Below are 16,611 nucleotides of genomic sequence, written 5' to 3' on the forward strand. Positions count from 1 at the left end.
AAAAGGTTATTTCCAAAAAATTCAGAAAGACAAATGAGTAGCAGGAAATAGTCAGCAAGGCTTATACACGGGCAAGTATGATCTGCTTTCAAGTCTTGCACAGAAGGAACAAATGTTCTTATGCAGAATATAACACCCCCACACTTGCACAAAAAAGAGGATAAGTATTTTTACCTTATGTATGTAAAGGTTTATACACTTATATAAGTTGATAAAGTTTGATAAAAGAATACTTGTTATATTGAATAGCTCTTTAAGCTCTGCTGATTGTGTTCTAGGTGTTAAGCTAAGGTAATACATGGCTTAACTTACACATACAACTTGCCAAGTCTGGGAAGAAAAAACATCTTTATGCCACAAGGAACATCAGCTTTTGGACTCAACTCAAATAAGAAGCTTCCTATTGCAAAGTTCAAATAGAACCTCATAAATAAATGAAGAACTATTATAGGGCTCTGGATCATCAACTAGAAATCTCTATTGAAAAAGAAAAAACAGTATTGCAGCAGTGGTAATTAGAACACTAATTCAGGCTATGTTCCACTTGTGCCTGCTAAATCACAATAAAATTCTATAAAGATGATAAAATCAAGAGTTCAACCTTACTAGATTAAAAGCTAAATTAGAAGCTATGTTCACTGTATACACATTCCGTCATCACATCTTACCTGCACAGCAGAATTATTGAACTTTGTATTGGCAACTATTTCATTCCTAAGAAAGCTTTTCAAAACCAAAAGCTTACTTTTTCTGACTGTAATTTCTTCAGGAGATTTTAACTCTTCCCTATCACAAATGTCCACAAAGAAAATTAGAAGATTCAGATAAACAATTGACCTCAAAGAAACACTTGGGATAGACTTGGTTTCTCTATTTTTTTAGCACTAGGAATTTTTACTAGCATCTTCTCAAAAATAATAGTTCCAAATCACTTCTAGAGTGGAATTATTTCCACATCATCACCAATTTTCAGCAAAATGTGTAAGATTTACTTCATTCTGTTTTCTGTGACTACATACAAGTTCTACATGCGTGTTTTGCATGTGCGAAACAAAAATGGCACAAAGTGTGCCTAGAAAAAACAACTACCATTATTCTTCAGCTGCAGCTGGCAGCATCTTTTTAAGGCATCTAATAGAAGATCTGCTTCCTCTTGCCACTTGATGGCAAGATGAAAGTTGCCACTTCTTCACTGGTAAACATAATTCATAAAGCAAGCTATGACATATCTTAAGACCAGAAAATATGTAACAGACATTTAGATTAAAAAATGACCCTGTAAAATTACCACTTCCTTTGCCAGACTGTAATGACAACTTCTCTACGACTTCAGCATATTCCAGGTCAGAAACCTGAGATGGTGGTTATTTCTGCAGTTAAGAGAGGCCAAAACATACTGAGTCTAAAAAATTACATAGATTTTTTAATTTTTTAAAGACTGCAAGAATTGTTACAGATAGCTTTGAGAGATGCATCTATTGACTGTTAAACTAATGACTTTTTTTTTTTTTTACAGCAGTGCTCATAGAGAGTGGATTTCTCTTACAAATCCAAAAACCCCACAGTTCTTGTGCTCCAAAACATCAGAGATGCATTTTCTCAGATGCTCTTTTCTCAAAAAACTTGCTGTTTCCAAAAAGTGTAGAGGTCTGTGCAGTAGAACAGACAGGGCTCAGCTAGTCTTTTTGCAAACTGATGTTATCTCCAATATTATTGCATTTAATAAGATACAACCTATAGTGCAAAAAGGATGAAGATAGTATTATAATTAGGTTTGCAAAGAGGCAATTCATATTTTTAAGGATAATTTTGATGTTTTACCTCATCTACTATATTGTTGACAAAATAGGAAGGGGATACGATCTAGAGAGACCTGGACATGCTTGAAAAGTGGGCACACAAGAATCTAATGAGGTTAAACAAGGATGATTGCAAGGTGTTAAACTTGAGTCAAGGCAAGAACACATTGAGAATAGCCCAGCAGAAAAGGATTTGGGAGTCCCGGTGGATGAAAAGCTGGACATGAGCAGCAGTGTGATCTTGCAGCTCAGAAAGCCAATGGTATCCTGGGCTGCATCAAAAGAAAGATGGCTAGCAGAGAGAGAGAGGTGATTATTCTCGTCTACTCCGTCCTTTTAAGGCTCCATCTGGAGCACCATGTCCAACCCTGGGTTCTCCATGACAGGAAGGATGCAGAGCTGTTGGAACAGATCCAGAGGAGGGCCATTAGGATGAACAGAGGGCTGCAGAACCTCCACTATGAAGAAAGATTGAAGGAGTCAGGCTTATTTAGCTTGGAGAAGAGAAGGCTCCAGGGAAACCTCATTGTGGTCTTTCAGCACTTGAAGGGCGCTTATAAGCAGAAAGGGGAATGGCTCCATCTCTGGAAGCATTCAAGGCCAGGCTGGGTGGGATCCTGGGCAGTGTGATCTAGTGGCTGGCAACTCTGCCCATGGCAGAGGGTTGGAATTGGATGATTTTTAGAGTCCTCTCAAGCCTAAGCCATTCTATGATTGTATGAACTATATGACTGCAGATTGTAAACAAAAATAAATCAATGATTTTTGAAAAGACAACCAACTTTTAATAATTGCAACACTGTTGCTTTATACTAGATGAAAACTTCAATCAGTTTGATGGATGCAGTATATAATGCAGTCAAAACATGAAGTGTAAACCAATAAGAACAAATATACTATTACATTACATATACATTACATCAATGAAATCAGCTTTACAAATCTACAGAGTTGATGTTCTCTTATTCTTCTGCTACTTGTATTTATTTTATATTTATAGCAGATGGTCAGATATGTCAGCTCTGTAATCCTAGGTCACCATGTTGAATATTTATCATGCAATACTCAACTTGGACTTCTACTTTTTAACATATTCAATAAGTTGGATGATTTTCAGAAGTGTTTCTATCGTGCTGACCTAAAGAACATTTTGAACAGCTAGATTTCCTTTTCGTACTGTAGGAATACAGCAGTGCCGAATAAAAACCATTATGTAGCATCAGTACCAAATGTCTAGCAATAAATGTTTAGATTAGAAGCAAAATCATAATCCCCTAAGGTTTGCATCAAATGTAGTGTAGCTTCGATCAGGTGCAGCCTGACATGAACTTCACAAATGATATTTACCCTGATGGTTTCCTCAGTTTGTAATGGCTTCTCAAGGAAACCACACGTCCTGTAAATTTTCTGCTTTTGGCTTTCCAAAAATGAGTAAGTTCTTTCTTAAAAAAGTAGAACACTGTCACCAATAATACAAATATATACCAAAAACATAATTAGACAGCTACTTATGTAACATAGGCAACCGGTATGTAATAAAGGATTAAATTATTTAAACAAAGGAAACTATACCTTTAAGTCCACTGGCTTACCTTCACAGGACTCCAAGATGTGGACCACATCACCAATTTGCAGAGGTAGCTGTTGTATTCCTGAGCCTTTGAAATTGTATATTGCTGAAAATTTAGAGGGCAAAAATACTGATTTTCAATACAGCCATACATTATATTTGACTGATAAATAGGCACTTATTTGAATGCTGATACTAGATAAATAGACATGAATAAATAAAGAAATACATGGAGCTGTAATTCCATCAGTGAGCTTCATCTACTCTCATTACTTTGGCTCTTCTGAAAATGCACTTGTGCTGAAAAAAGTGCAGGAAGAAAACTAAGCCATTTATAGCAATTACTCTACTATTACATGGAATCATAGAATTATTAAAAACACCAAAAAAACCACCGAGATCATCAAGTCCAAACGTCAACCTCATATTTAAATGCAGATCATACATATATACACACACACAGATACATGTATATGTTTGCTGTCATGTGGATTTGTTAGTCTGCTGGTCTGAATGAGCACACAATTTACATGAAGTAGTTGTGATGCCAGGGAGAATGGGCACAGAGATTTGTGCAATGTCAATTTACCAAATTTTTCTGAAGATACTTCATCTTAACATGAAATGTTTCATTTGGAACCAGTAAAAAAAATTCTTATTTTTCGATATTTAATTACTCTGAAAAAGAGAAGTGGCAAATTTCAGAAGTCTTCTAATCAGAAGCTTATCTGTATGTTGTTTGAGAGAGAAAACAAGAAAAATGAGCTTCTTTACTTGTTCTTATATTCTCCGGCTGCAGGATGTGGGCTGCTATGGTAAGCATTTGTTTCTGTATTTTTTTCTTTGTGTGCTTGTTTATAGACTTCCACAATAGTGTTAAAGATTAGAAGTGGTTACTGGATCTATTATCACTCAGGGAAACTATTTAAGATATGTAAACCTAAAACCACAATTAAGCAGTACAAGTAGGAACAGCACATTAACTGCGACCTCTGTTGTGCCATAAGGGTGGTAGTGTACAGGGCTCTCTTCCTTTCTTCCCAATCCATCCATCCATCAAAAGCATCCAAACATGCAGTATTTTGAGCCATAAAAATTCTTCTAGAAAGGTCAGTTTCCAGTCAGCATATTCCTATGTATTTTTGGTACCCTTCTCCCTGGGGCTTCTAAAGCTGCATGTTGATTTCTGCTAGGCCAAAATGTTTGTCAACGACACATTTTGCTTTAACATTTAATTTAAAATTACATTTAAAGTCTCAAATGAGCTTTTCAAGTTTATGTCCAAGGTAGAAGCATAGAGCTAAAATATTTCCCATTTATCTTCCACTGATTGTTTCTTGTTAGTCTATACTTCATTACACTTTTACAACAAATTTGTAGGAAATTAGGAGCCTTATTTAACCAAAAAAAAGTTCTTTTTTCTCCTGGTTGTATAGATGAGAAATTCAATTAATAAACACAAAGAAGAAAAATAGCAAACCAAATAAACAAGTTGAAGAGACTCTGCTTTGCAGATTAAGCCATTAATTCAACCAAATCTTGCTGAACTGACCCAGCTAAACACAAAATTAAAGTAGTGGATGTATGACTATGTTTAGATTAGCTGTCTTTTATAATCTTGAAAGAGAATTCAGTAAGTTAAGATGGCAAGTAACCCTCGTAAGTACATAAAATATCCTTACATTTACAAGTACTTGCCATTTGTTTCCATCAGAGTGTGTGTGAGGGCTGTGGAGCAGAGGCTATTGCTGTTTTCCTGAAAGATCCACACAGATTCAGATGAGTGTTGACTAAAATACACTTCATATTTCAAAACTTGCACTACTCTACTTCCATTTGCATTTCTCTCAAAATGTAGATGCAAATTACTGAGTCATATATTTACAGTGCACATTGCTTTTGCTCTCTGCTAATAACACCACTTAATAACAATTTATATATTGAAAAATGCAACAACTAACTGACAAAAGGAAGTGGCTTTACCAGCTAAGACTTTTCTATATGACTAAGTAGAAAATTGATTGGCTTTTACTGTAGCGTTCAAACTTTTTTTTGGTAGGAAGTACTTAACAAACTCCTATTAAAGGTTTTGAACTATAACATAGGGGCTGGAGGACACAAGGAATTGAGAGCAGACAGAAAGAGGACAGCTGACCTAAACTGGCCAAAGGGTTATTCCTTCCCATCTTGTGGGGAAAAAAAACAACAAACAACAAAACTGAGGGGAGTTGGCTGGGGAGCAGCTCTGAAAGATACTGTCCCATTTCAAAGCAGGACTCTGAAGCGGTAGAATAAAAGAGTCACAAAATGAGCCATGCCAGCAGTAGGTCAGTGTGTGGTGAGCAATTGTTTTGTGCATCTCTTGTTTTGTAAATATATATTATTATCATTACTATTGTTTCCTTTTATCTTCCTTTTCAGTCTTAGTAAATAGTGTTGTATCTTAACCAACAAGTTCTACTTCATTGTTTTTTCCTGATTCTCTTCTACCACGGGGAAGGGAGAGTGAATGAATGTGTGGTGCTGAGCTGCCTGCTGGGATAAAGCACAGCATAAATACAAGTATATCTGCTGTTAACTTCAATTAATATCATTCCTATCCAAGTGTGACTCTCTTTCCTTAGATCACTTCGCAGTTCACCAGCCAAGATTCCTTCCCCTCCACCTTTAAGATCTTCATATGTGCACGAATATTTTATGTTTTATTTTGCTTTTAAAAAGTAAAATAATGTTAAAAAACAAAACTGCATGGATTTGAAAATTATTTACCTAACATTTACATAAGAATGATTACAATGGGATTTTAAAAAATATACTCTCGGAAACTGAGGTCCCTTCAAATCACTCTGAAGAATGCTGTCCTCTCCACTCACTGGCATCCTTCATGCCAGTCATAGAAGGTGGCCTGCTTGGAGAACTCCATGTTCATTCAAAAACACAGTATCAAGCCCAGAAAATACCAGGTCAGAGTGCTGACATGAACATTTTTCCAAATTTAACTCTGTTCAAGTACAAGTGGGCATCTTTGGAGCCTGTCCAGATTATCCTTTCTTATCATACAATATAACACACCCTGTAAAGACAGTCTAAGAAGTCAGTGTCAATTCTGACATCACTCTCCCACATTCAAGCACTCAGAGAACAAGTAAAGATATCTAATGGTGTCCACTCCAGTATCAAAGAAAAAAAAATGATGTGAAGGATAAATAAAATATCCACGTGTCTATTAAAGTCAGAGCTGTTGAGTATGTTATTCCACATAAATGGCAGTGTGCGACATATGAACATTCCTCCAACTGGATATATATAGACAATACATGCATATGCTACTGTAAATATATGTATATGGCTGTACAATGACATATGTATGTACGTGTACCAAAACAACCACGTGACTCTGTACAAAACTTCATTTACTTACAAAAAGGTAAATAAATTACCTTACAAAAAGGTAAATGAAGCAGGTGCTTTTTGTTCACAGTAGGATTCCTGTTTAAATATAAATTCCAGGAACAGCTGATTGACACAGGGACAAGATAACATTATTGAAATTAGATTACATTCTCAGTTTCAAAGATGAGCAGCCAAGTACTTGAAAAGCCCACGTCTTTGGTATTCACACAATTAGACTGTAAGCTAAGGCAAGGCAGGATTGGTAAGAAAGGAGTAGTCCATGAACCTGCAACACTGAAGCCATTTATTAACCTAATCTTCCTGTCTGTCCTCCTACTTATTTTCCTTCGCATGAACTCCTGCTCTTTAAAAGAAACGTTTCGATTAAATTGCTTCATTTGTGAGTACCACTTTTTACTAACAGCCTTCTTGGTTGATTTTCTTGGCTTGACTTTCCTCTCTGCCTTTTAAAAAGAATTTGAAAATAATTTCTCACGTACAGTTTTACTGAATCAGCTCTTAATTTCACTTTACCATAGTGGAATTATCTGCAATATCTATGTCCTAAATCGTGGAGCTCTGCTGCATATTCCAACAGCCTTAGTGGATAGCCTCAGCCATCCCTTGCCATTTTATTTTGGGGGATATTACAACTCTACTTTTATGAGAGGTAATGTTAAAGTATCACCTTCTCTCCTGACAGATCTATTACTTGTGCTCAGCTACCACTTTTTTCCTCATAAAAGCCAGTATGAAATTACTCAGCTAGGACACTGACAAACCTTGTATAAAAGTATTACACAGTCCTAGCACGTGTGACTTGTGCAAAGAAACCTGTAAATTTTGTGTTCTAGTATCCTGAGCAAGGGATCAGTCTTTAACTCCCACAGAACAGGTCTGCTATAATAAATGAAACATGGATGAAGTTCTAATAAAGATTCCATAGGTCCAAGGTACTTAACAAACCTCAAGGATTGGTTTGGCCAAATTGACTTACGAGCTACTGCAAAGTAAAGGTGTGTGAATGTACATTTTTTCACGTATTTTATAGCCAGATTGATTTTTTAGGTGACTTATTTTTTTAGAAGTCGTTATGAAGAGAAGTATTGGGCCAGGCATTATCATTTTCTTGAAAGATTAAGAGATTGCCTTCTCAGCTTATTTTTCATCTTGTTTCAGTTTGCTTTTTATGGAGAGCTATACTAGATTGCTGTTTCCCAAGCAGCTGCAGCACTCTGCTGTGTTCAAGGTCTGCATTTCACAGAGCAAGCAACATGTTCTTTTTTCTTATACGTGAAGCTTGTTCTTATAGCATGCCTAGCATAAATGTGCAATACTTCTGGCTGGAAGTCAGCTATCTGGCATATGCTACTTAATTCACTAAAATAGCAAGTGGACAGGAATCTCAACCAAGACTTGGGGATCTTCCAGATGTATTCAGAGCACTACTGCTGGCTCCAAAGCAGGCTGGACAAAACAGTCCTGAGCTGAAACTCCTGACTGGGCAATGAACTGCAAACTGTTAGGGATGCTGTTAATAAAAGGCTTAGAAATTCAATATGACAATCATTCCCCAGAGACTTGAAAACAAAGGCTTCTGAAAACACAGAAAACAAAATAGTCTGAAGTGGTCAAAAAGCTTTGTCTTTATAACTTGGGATCTTCGCCAGCTTTAATGCACTTGGTCTCTGTGACTCAGTTGGTCTGTTTTTCTTGATTTATAGAGACTACAGAAATATGCTTACAACACAGCTGTTAAATTCCGAAAGCACTTTGTGACTGCACTTATCCTTAGCCCACATCCTAGGCTTCAGCTCTGCTTTAGCTTCCCACTGGTAAATTTCAGTAGCTACACTATTTTCTATTCAATCTGTAAAAGCATAAATGTTATTTAATTTTCAAACAGTTTTCTCAACACTCTTCCAAAGAAAAAAATGCCTGTACCTAAATCCTCAGTGTGACCATTTCCCTGATTATTTTTTCTTGTTTGTTTTGTTGCTGAGCAGGTTTTAAAAACTGTTTGGAGTCTATTCTCATCTAGTTACGTTATGAAAGAAATAAAAGAAAATACATTTTTAGTTTCCCATGTAAATTAAGGAAAACCAAATAAGCTGCGAGTCAACAGCTAGCATGGCTAAGAAAAGGAAGTTCTGTATATAAGCTGCAGTTCTTTTTCAGCCTTGCTGACCTTCCTTGAATGTGCAGTTTTCTATTAACTTAAAGTAATTGTGTGACAGCAGAAACTGTGAATAAGACCAACAAGAAAAGATTACATGCATTTAACTGGTATTTCATTATTGTTGGAACATCCATTTGACTATTGTATTCATTTTTCCTGTTCTGTTCTGTAACAGAATAGATTCAGACATGGATATTGTCACTGTTTGTGACATACAACCTTAGAAATCCTTCATGTCATGGTGTCTTTAAGATCTGATATCTGCCAGCAATAAATGTTACAGACTCAAATTTAAGGTAAGCCCCCAGAGATACAAAACTTTAAATAGTAGGTTTATTTCTCTGTTGGCTCATTGATAGTCCAGCTCAGACAAAGCCACAGAATTTTTTCTTGAGCAAGTTAGTCTGTAGCTAACTAGGTTTACTTCTTTCTGCCCTACCAAATGTATGTACCAAAAAATTCCTGAGGTACCATCCTCAGGGATTATGATAGTGCCAAGCATAAGTCAGACTGCTTCTTCACAAACTTGGCACATAATTTCAATAACATTTATCAAAATTATCAATCTGTTGTCTGGTTTTGAACACAAACAAAGTTCCTTAAAAGTATGACATAATTCACTGCACCATTTCCCATTATGCACACTCCCTCATCCCTTTTCACTGTTCCTGTGTTCCGCTGAGTTTTAGACCAACATTAGCTGACTGATCCTTGAACTAAACTCAACAGCAGTTCAAGTGCTAACTGACTTCTAAATTGGCAGCAGGAAATTTGCAAATAGAAGGAAATACAAATGTTTGCTTTGTCCTCATCTTCACTCTTTCTGACATGATGCTACCTTCAATGACCTGAACACTTGTACGAGAGCAAGTCAGTCTTCCCTTAGTGCTGACTGCTACCTGACAAGCTATGTTGGATTGTTGGCACTTGAAAATTTCCCAAGTTCTGAAGACTCTCGTCCACCTTACGATAGAACAGATTGCAGCATTCATGGGACTAATATGAGTAAGACAAACTGTGTCTTTAGCACATCAGCTAAAGACTTCTTATGGTAATAAATCATTTTCATACTTTCCTGGCTCTGTTTTAAACCTCAGTTGTCAGATTCGAGGAGACAGCAGTTACCAGGGAGATGGGTGGGAGGAGTAGCAGCAATATTTCTAGCACACATTTCAGAAAATGGCACCTGCATATAACTGTAATTGCATTGATAGTGCCCTATGAGCTGCACACAGTCTGTACTCTAAAAAGGGTGTGCCATGGTTAGAGCTGATGACCACTGAGAAGGCAGCAAGAGCACAGTTCCACTGCTAGGTGCAGTAAAACCAGCCCTTCTGAGTTTTACAATCCCCCACTGTTTTCTCCATAGTTGAAACAATGTTGAAATGCTGTATGTGTCTTCTGTTACTTGATTGATTCTTATGGACCAAAACTAAAACACGCTAAGTGATTTTAGCTCATCTTGCTATTTTGAATTAAATAGTCTGAAACCAGAGATAGATTGGACTACTGCTATACAAAACTGCTTATTCTGAATACTGAATTTTAAGCAAAGTAGCATTCAATCAACATGCATTGTTAGCCTTTATGAAAACAAACATCTCTGCATCTAATTACTAGTTTATGAAATAAAAAAGTTTGTGAAAGACATTAGGTGTTCTTTACTGCAGCTCTCAGATATCACAAGGACTATAAGGTCATACCAGCTTTTTATATACTCGGCGATCACACTGGCTGTGAAGTGGTAAACTGGCAAACTCTCCCTGCTACCAAAGCCCAGCAGAGTGACCATGGCACAAACGTCAGCCATCAGAAGTGCAGACCTCCTCAGGAAATGTGCCAGGCTGCTGCACTGGGGCAGTGTGCACACAAAAATCACTGAATCACACTGAACATTGTCAGGCTACATAATGGTTTCCCGTTCTGTTAAAAACCAGTGCAAGAAGAGCTAGACTTTTCTGTAATTATGTAAATCATTCCAACCCAAAAATAACTCCCTGTAAAAAGCCCCTAGAAATGAAACTTGTTTTATATTATCCTTACATAGAGCTCAGTATACAGTACTCCATCCACATTCAAGATACTCCATCGCTAGTAGACAGACACAGATACCACATCCAACAAATCCATAGTCCTTCAGGTCAGTAACTTTTAGGAAAAAAGTGCTGAATTACATGAAGTACGTGATATTATTTGTAAAACTCAGAAGAGCTTTACACACATTCATTTTCATATACTGCCAACCAGAACAAGCTACTTCTGTTTCACAGTTTTGTCACTGCTGCACATGGTAGCTGAACAGGAAGACATTCTTTTCCTCTTATTAATTCCTTGATTCATTTTATTTCATGAAGCCATTCTGCTCATGGTTTTAATGCATATCAAGATATTACATCCTCCTTTAAATGAAAAGATTTTAGAGTAATTTGGGGATTCCAGGCTAGTAACTACACACTAGCATGTAACAAACTGTAGAAGTATAAGCTAAACTATGTTCCGTACTGGAAACCTACAGTTAACTTCAGCAAAGAATTACCTTCGAGTGCTTCAGTGCTGACTGCTAATTTTAAAGCCTTTTTTTTTGTTTTTTAACTGCAATTCAGTCCTTTATGCAAATTAACATTATTAATTTTATGGAAAACTGCTATTGGAAAAAGATACTCCTTCCAAGAAGTATTAACTAACTCGTATGCACGTTTTTCAGTAATGCTAACCCCAAATGACAGACTTAATGATCTCTGAGGAGAACTGCAGGATTCCCCTTTCCTGACATCTGTCCACTGTACCCTCAAGCTGCTCCTTATTGAATGAGCAGCACATTGTTCCATGTGTTTCTAAAACACAGAGGTAGGAAAAGCTGCATCACTGTGGTAGTTCAATATTTTAGAGCAGTGAGAGCATGGTAGGGCAGTATCTCTCCAAACTGGCATTCACACGCTTCTTGTTGTTCTCTTTGGAAAATTAAAATTTGGTATGAAATTGATCATTTCAGTTAAACCACCGTAGTAAAGTGGAGGGTGTTCTCACACCAGAGATAACACCTACCCACATCCTGCTCAGAAGTTATGAGGACAAAACTCAGAAGGCAGCTCACTAAGTTACATACCCACGCCGCTCTTCTCTGTCTTGTGCCACGTTGCCATCATGCATCAGTCTGCGCGGCTCCGCACGACGCCCAATGCCGAGGAAAACGAGGTTTGTACAGTGCAGGTTTTAAGATGGACAACCAAAAAAAGGAGCTGGAAGCAAATCTGTTTCTTAGCTGCTGTTACTGATGACGAGGACAAGACTGAAGCTGGTCGAGGCAGCTGTATGGGTTCTGCGAGATTTGCTGCTCTTCTGAGCTTCCTTCCTCTTTTCTCAACTTGAGATATTGTACCAAGTGCTGTGGGGGAGGGGAAACCCATACTGGGTGTTTCTGCTGCATGACACTGGCTGTAACACATCAGCAAGCAAAAAGAAACAAAACCACCACACTTCTCTCCTGCATGACGCCTAAGCTCGCATTTCAGTGGAGGGGTACTGTGAGCAAAGCCCCGCCACCAGAACAATACCTTCATGCTGCCAAGGAGCTCTCGTCTTCAACTAAATCAGAAACATTTGAAATCATCCGACTCTACAAGACATCTTAAAAATTACTTTCTTTTAACCTGCTCTGGAAAGAGGTTTAGTTTTTATGTTACAGCCACGTTTTCACATGAGAAAAGAGGCGAAGACAAAGCCACATTTCAAACTCCACCCGTCCCATCTTGCAATGTTACATTTGCAGAGTTTGTCTTTATTCTGTGAACAAAACAGCACTAAAGACTCATTATCTAAACAAAATTTTAACTAGTTTAATACAAATATTTACAGCCTCTACTTTCACACAGGCTGCCATGAAAGGTAACCTACATAATGACATTTTGGGTATGCAGAGATGAAGTACAGTTGTTCACTGTCTGGATTACATACAACATACAGGATAAGAGATATGACATTCATTCATGTTCTTTACTTGCAGTTTAAAACATGTGAAAACAAGAAAATACTTATATTTTCTTTCTCTCCTGCATGGTACAACAAACCCAAATGACCATCCTACCCCCAGGCTATTACAGAATCACAGACCTGTATTGTTTGCAGGGATCTCCAGAGGTCCCCTAAACCAACCCCCTGCTAAAGCAGTTCCCTGCAGCAGGGAGTGCAGCCAGGTGCCCAGACAGCTCTGGGCAACCTGTTCCAGAGCTCCATCACCCACACAAGAAAGAAGTTCTTTGTATCACAACAGCTTCACAATTGTTCTTTAGATGAACAGTTTTAAAACTGCTGTGCTACATCTGTCAGAAAATTTTTGATAACACAACATGCCAGTTCTCAGTTTTAATCAGCAGTCATTAGAAACCCCAGCTGCCAGATTTCTTCTCTGTTACACAAGGTACCCCAAAATACATTTCTAGGGAGAATAAAAAAGCCTTCATGATGCGTAGTAGAAGGATTTGCTAGTAATCTATGAGAAAAAAATAACTTGCTAAATAAATGCATGCTCAAAATAAACTGCAGCAGGGAAAGTAAAGCAACACTTTTTCGGGGTAACTGGATGATCCTATGCAGTTTGAGCCATTTGTTGAAATAACATCATCGTTTTGCTTGTGACACTAACAAGTTACTTCAGTTTATGGACTCAGCTGTCACATGCTCAGTAGTTCAATGTAAAAGTAACTGCCCTGCATCAATCTACAGTGCAATATGCCCACTTAAGGCACACACATGCACAACCTACTTAAGGTTTCCTCTAATTGAAGCTACCAAGTACTCTACTTATTTTATGTTAATAGCATCTCAGTGTGTAGTAACAGTAACCAAAATTAATCCTTTAACCATGTGGAAAGAAATGTTTTCTTCTTGTACTACGAGAAGCACAGTCTCCTCCACACGGTGTTCATACGTGCAGCCAACATCAAAAAGAAAGAACTCTTCCCTGGGTATCTGCTTACCTGCTGGAAAAAGATTATCAAGAACTAAGATTCTCAGATTACACAGACATCATAGATAAGGCTGAATGTAACAGTTCGTTTCCTAAGAATAAAGACACGGCACACACATCATGATTTGTCAGCTTTTATTAAGTTGTATTTCTTAAACAAAATGCTTGCTATCAAATCTCTCTCAAAGAAATGGCAGTTTCAGAAAAAAATATTTTGTCTCCAACGCAACAGATCAACTTTAGGAAGGAATAAAAAGTAAAAGTTTATTTTTACTGATAATTAAAATAAAGTTTCAAAATAATACCATCTCACAAAATGCGTAAAGAGAGTTTCCACACATTCAGCTCTCAGACCTCACTGTGAAGGTGCAGATACATATATTAGGGGGGAAAAAACAGTAAGAAATCTGAATCCAGGAAATGGAAGAAATTCAGGAGTAATTACAGTTTTGCTTTCTTCTAGTCACCATTGTCTACCAGGTATTGCTTGGGGTTAACCCTCATTTATCACAGTAGGTGACTTCCATAGCAAGTACTTATCTTTCAGAATGGCACTGACTCAAACAAACAAGAACCAACAAGTGCTCAGAGTCTTAGCACCACGCAAGACTTCAGGTCACGCTGCTGGGGAACTTAGCAGGGTCCTCTGGGAAGTGAAGTCAGCAGATGTGCACATCCATTAATGCAGCCATACTGTTCATTAAACAAGGCAGATCAGTATCAGGAACCTGCATTTATGTGCAAGAAGTATTTCCTGCTGAAGCAGGACTCCAAATTATTCAGATTCCTTCCAGAAAGTTTTATTGCTGAGCACACTGCGTTTCAGGAGTTGGCTTAGAAGACACATACAATGTAGTGTATTTTTTCTTTTGTGTTTTCTTCTTGGTCGTGATTACATTTTCCTTCTTATCTTCGGTTTCTGTAGCTTCAAATCTGGATTCAGTTGTTAACCTATAGGCAAAGCAACCATTCTAAATACATATTTACTTAATAAAAAACAGAGCTAAAATAAAAGATTAAAGCAAAAATGAGCAAGCCAACCAGGATAGAGAGCATCCACATGCAAATACAGAGCAAGCAGAAAACAAGAGGGGAAAATATTGTTTATATAATTCCTTCTCATTTGGTAACTTTTTTTTTTTTTGCGCCTCTTGTCTGTTACAGTATCTGGCAAATAAAGCTTACTGAAAGTGGTGAGTGGTTGGGATCAGCCTTCAAGAAAAACACACTAATTGTGCCACGTATGCAAAGGAAATCACATCACATGAACAAATCTCCAAGTGAAAACAAGTGCCAGCAACATCACACAGTGATAAAGTTGAGCTTTTGTATTAACAATACAAAAAAGAATTCACAAAAAGCAACATCCTGGTTTCCAACCAAGGTTTGCATTACTACCGCTTTATCTTTGTTCCTGAAGATCTGAAAACATGAAGTGGGAAGTTTATCTTCAGGCTCAACATTGCATCATTTGTCCAGTTATTTGTTTTAATTCTGTTATGAATGTAGGTGGGAATACAATGGCAATTGCCACAATGCTGTTTGAGAGTTAAAAAGCATTTAGACCTCAAAACTATTTGACGCTTTAGTTAATAGGCATACAAATGTCATTAAAACTAATTTGTAGCAATATTTTCTCAATCTCCTACAAGCAATTGACTATTATTGTTTCAAAAGCAAAACAATTTAAGGAAAGTCACAAATTAAACATCACTTTACATGTCAGTACAAATCTAACTTCTCATCCCTGCACATTATTTCCTATAAGCACTGTCTCAATACAAAGCAACTATGGTTTGTTGTGCATCTCCCCTAAACCAGCTGTTTGCTCTGGGACTTACGTTGTAAGAAGCCCACACCTGTAATTCTGATGGGTAACCCATCTATTGTCCATAATCAGCTTTCCACCAGCTGCACTCCATTTTAGATGCGCTGCAACTTGCAAGTGGCCAACTAAGTCACGACCACAACAAGAGCCTCCAGTTCAAGGAAGGAGGAGTAAGCAGAAAACATACCCTGAGTAATTATCTCTTGGTTAGTGTTGAATCTGCACTTCAGTCTGTGCTGTGCATTTTAGACTGTACTACGGTCTAGCATCTGTATTCAGAGATAGGTACTTTCTGACCAACCCCATTCCTATGGTAGGTGCTCTTCATTTGCCACTCCTCTCTTCCACCTGGAAGGATCTCTGCCCAAAGCCCACCTCCCACCTTCCCCAAGCTGTCTAGCCATCAGAATTTCTAGCAAGAAACCCCTATAAGAGGAAAAAAATCCCCAAAACCAACTACCATGCAAATCAAGTCTTCAAGCAAATAAAAAGGCCATATAAAAACACAACTGTAAATAGGTTCCGTAAATAGGTTCCAAAGCTGCACAACAGGATTTTAACAGAATTGTCTAATAAATGCAGATGGAGTGAAATAACTTTGGAAATCCAATTCACAATGAAAACATCATACTGCCTCACAATAACACTGAACAGCTGCTTGTTTGAACAGGAGAGAAAAATGCAGCTATTTATACTTAAAATGCTCAGCTACATGCACAAACAAGTTGTAATAGATATGTCTATGGGCAGTACAGATCGTGAGAAACAATGATTAAATGTATTCAGTTAAATTCCAAAACTAACCAAATAACAACACTCAGCTGTTAAGGCTTATGGAGTTAGAAAAAAAAAAAGCTATTTTTTAATTTTTTTTAT

General features: G+C 37.4%; 2 protein-coding genes across 2 annotated transcripts in view; both read right to left on the reverse strand.

Annotated features, from left to right (window-relative positions):
* The window catches only part of DOCK2 (dedicator of cytokinesis 2), a 159,987-nt gene extending 147,696 nt beyond the window's left edge, over window positions 1-12,291 (reverse strand). The window contains 2 exon segments of the mRNA XM_010718884.3: window positions 3,392-3,475; window positions 12,048-12,291. Coding sequence (XP_010717186.2) covers window positions 3,392-3,475; window positions 12,048-12,087 — 124 coding nt within the window. The 5' untranslated portion in view covers window positions 12,088-12,291.
* Window positions 12,292-14,027: 1,736 nt separating this feature from the next.
* SPDL1 (spindle apparatus coiled-coil protein 1) overlaps window positions 14,028-16,611 on the reverse strand; it is a 19,735-nt gene continuing 17,151 nt past the window's right edge. The window contains exon 12 of the mRNA XM_010718885.3: window positions 14,028-14,858. Within this exon, the coding sequence (XP_010717187.1) occupies window positions 14,708-14,858 (151 nt within the window). The 3' untranslated portion in view covers window positions 14,028-14,707. The remainder of the gene's footprint in view (window positions 14,859-16,611) is intronic.

This window comes from Meleagris gallopavo, chromosome 15 (assembly GCF_000146605.3).
Source record: "Meleagris gallopavo isolate NT-WF06-2002-E0010 breed Aviagen turkey brand Nicholas breeding stock chromosome 15, Turkey_5.1, whole genome shotgun sequence".
NCBI lineage: Eukaryota > Metazoa > Chordata > Aves > Galliformes > Phasianidae > Meleagris > Meleagris gallopavo.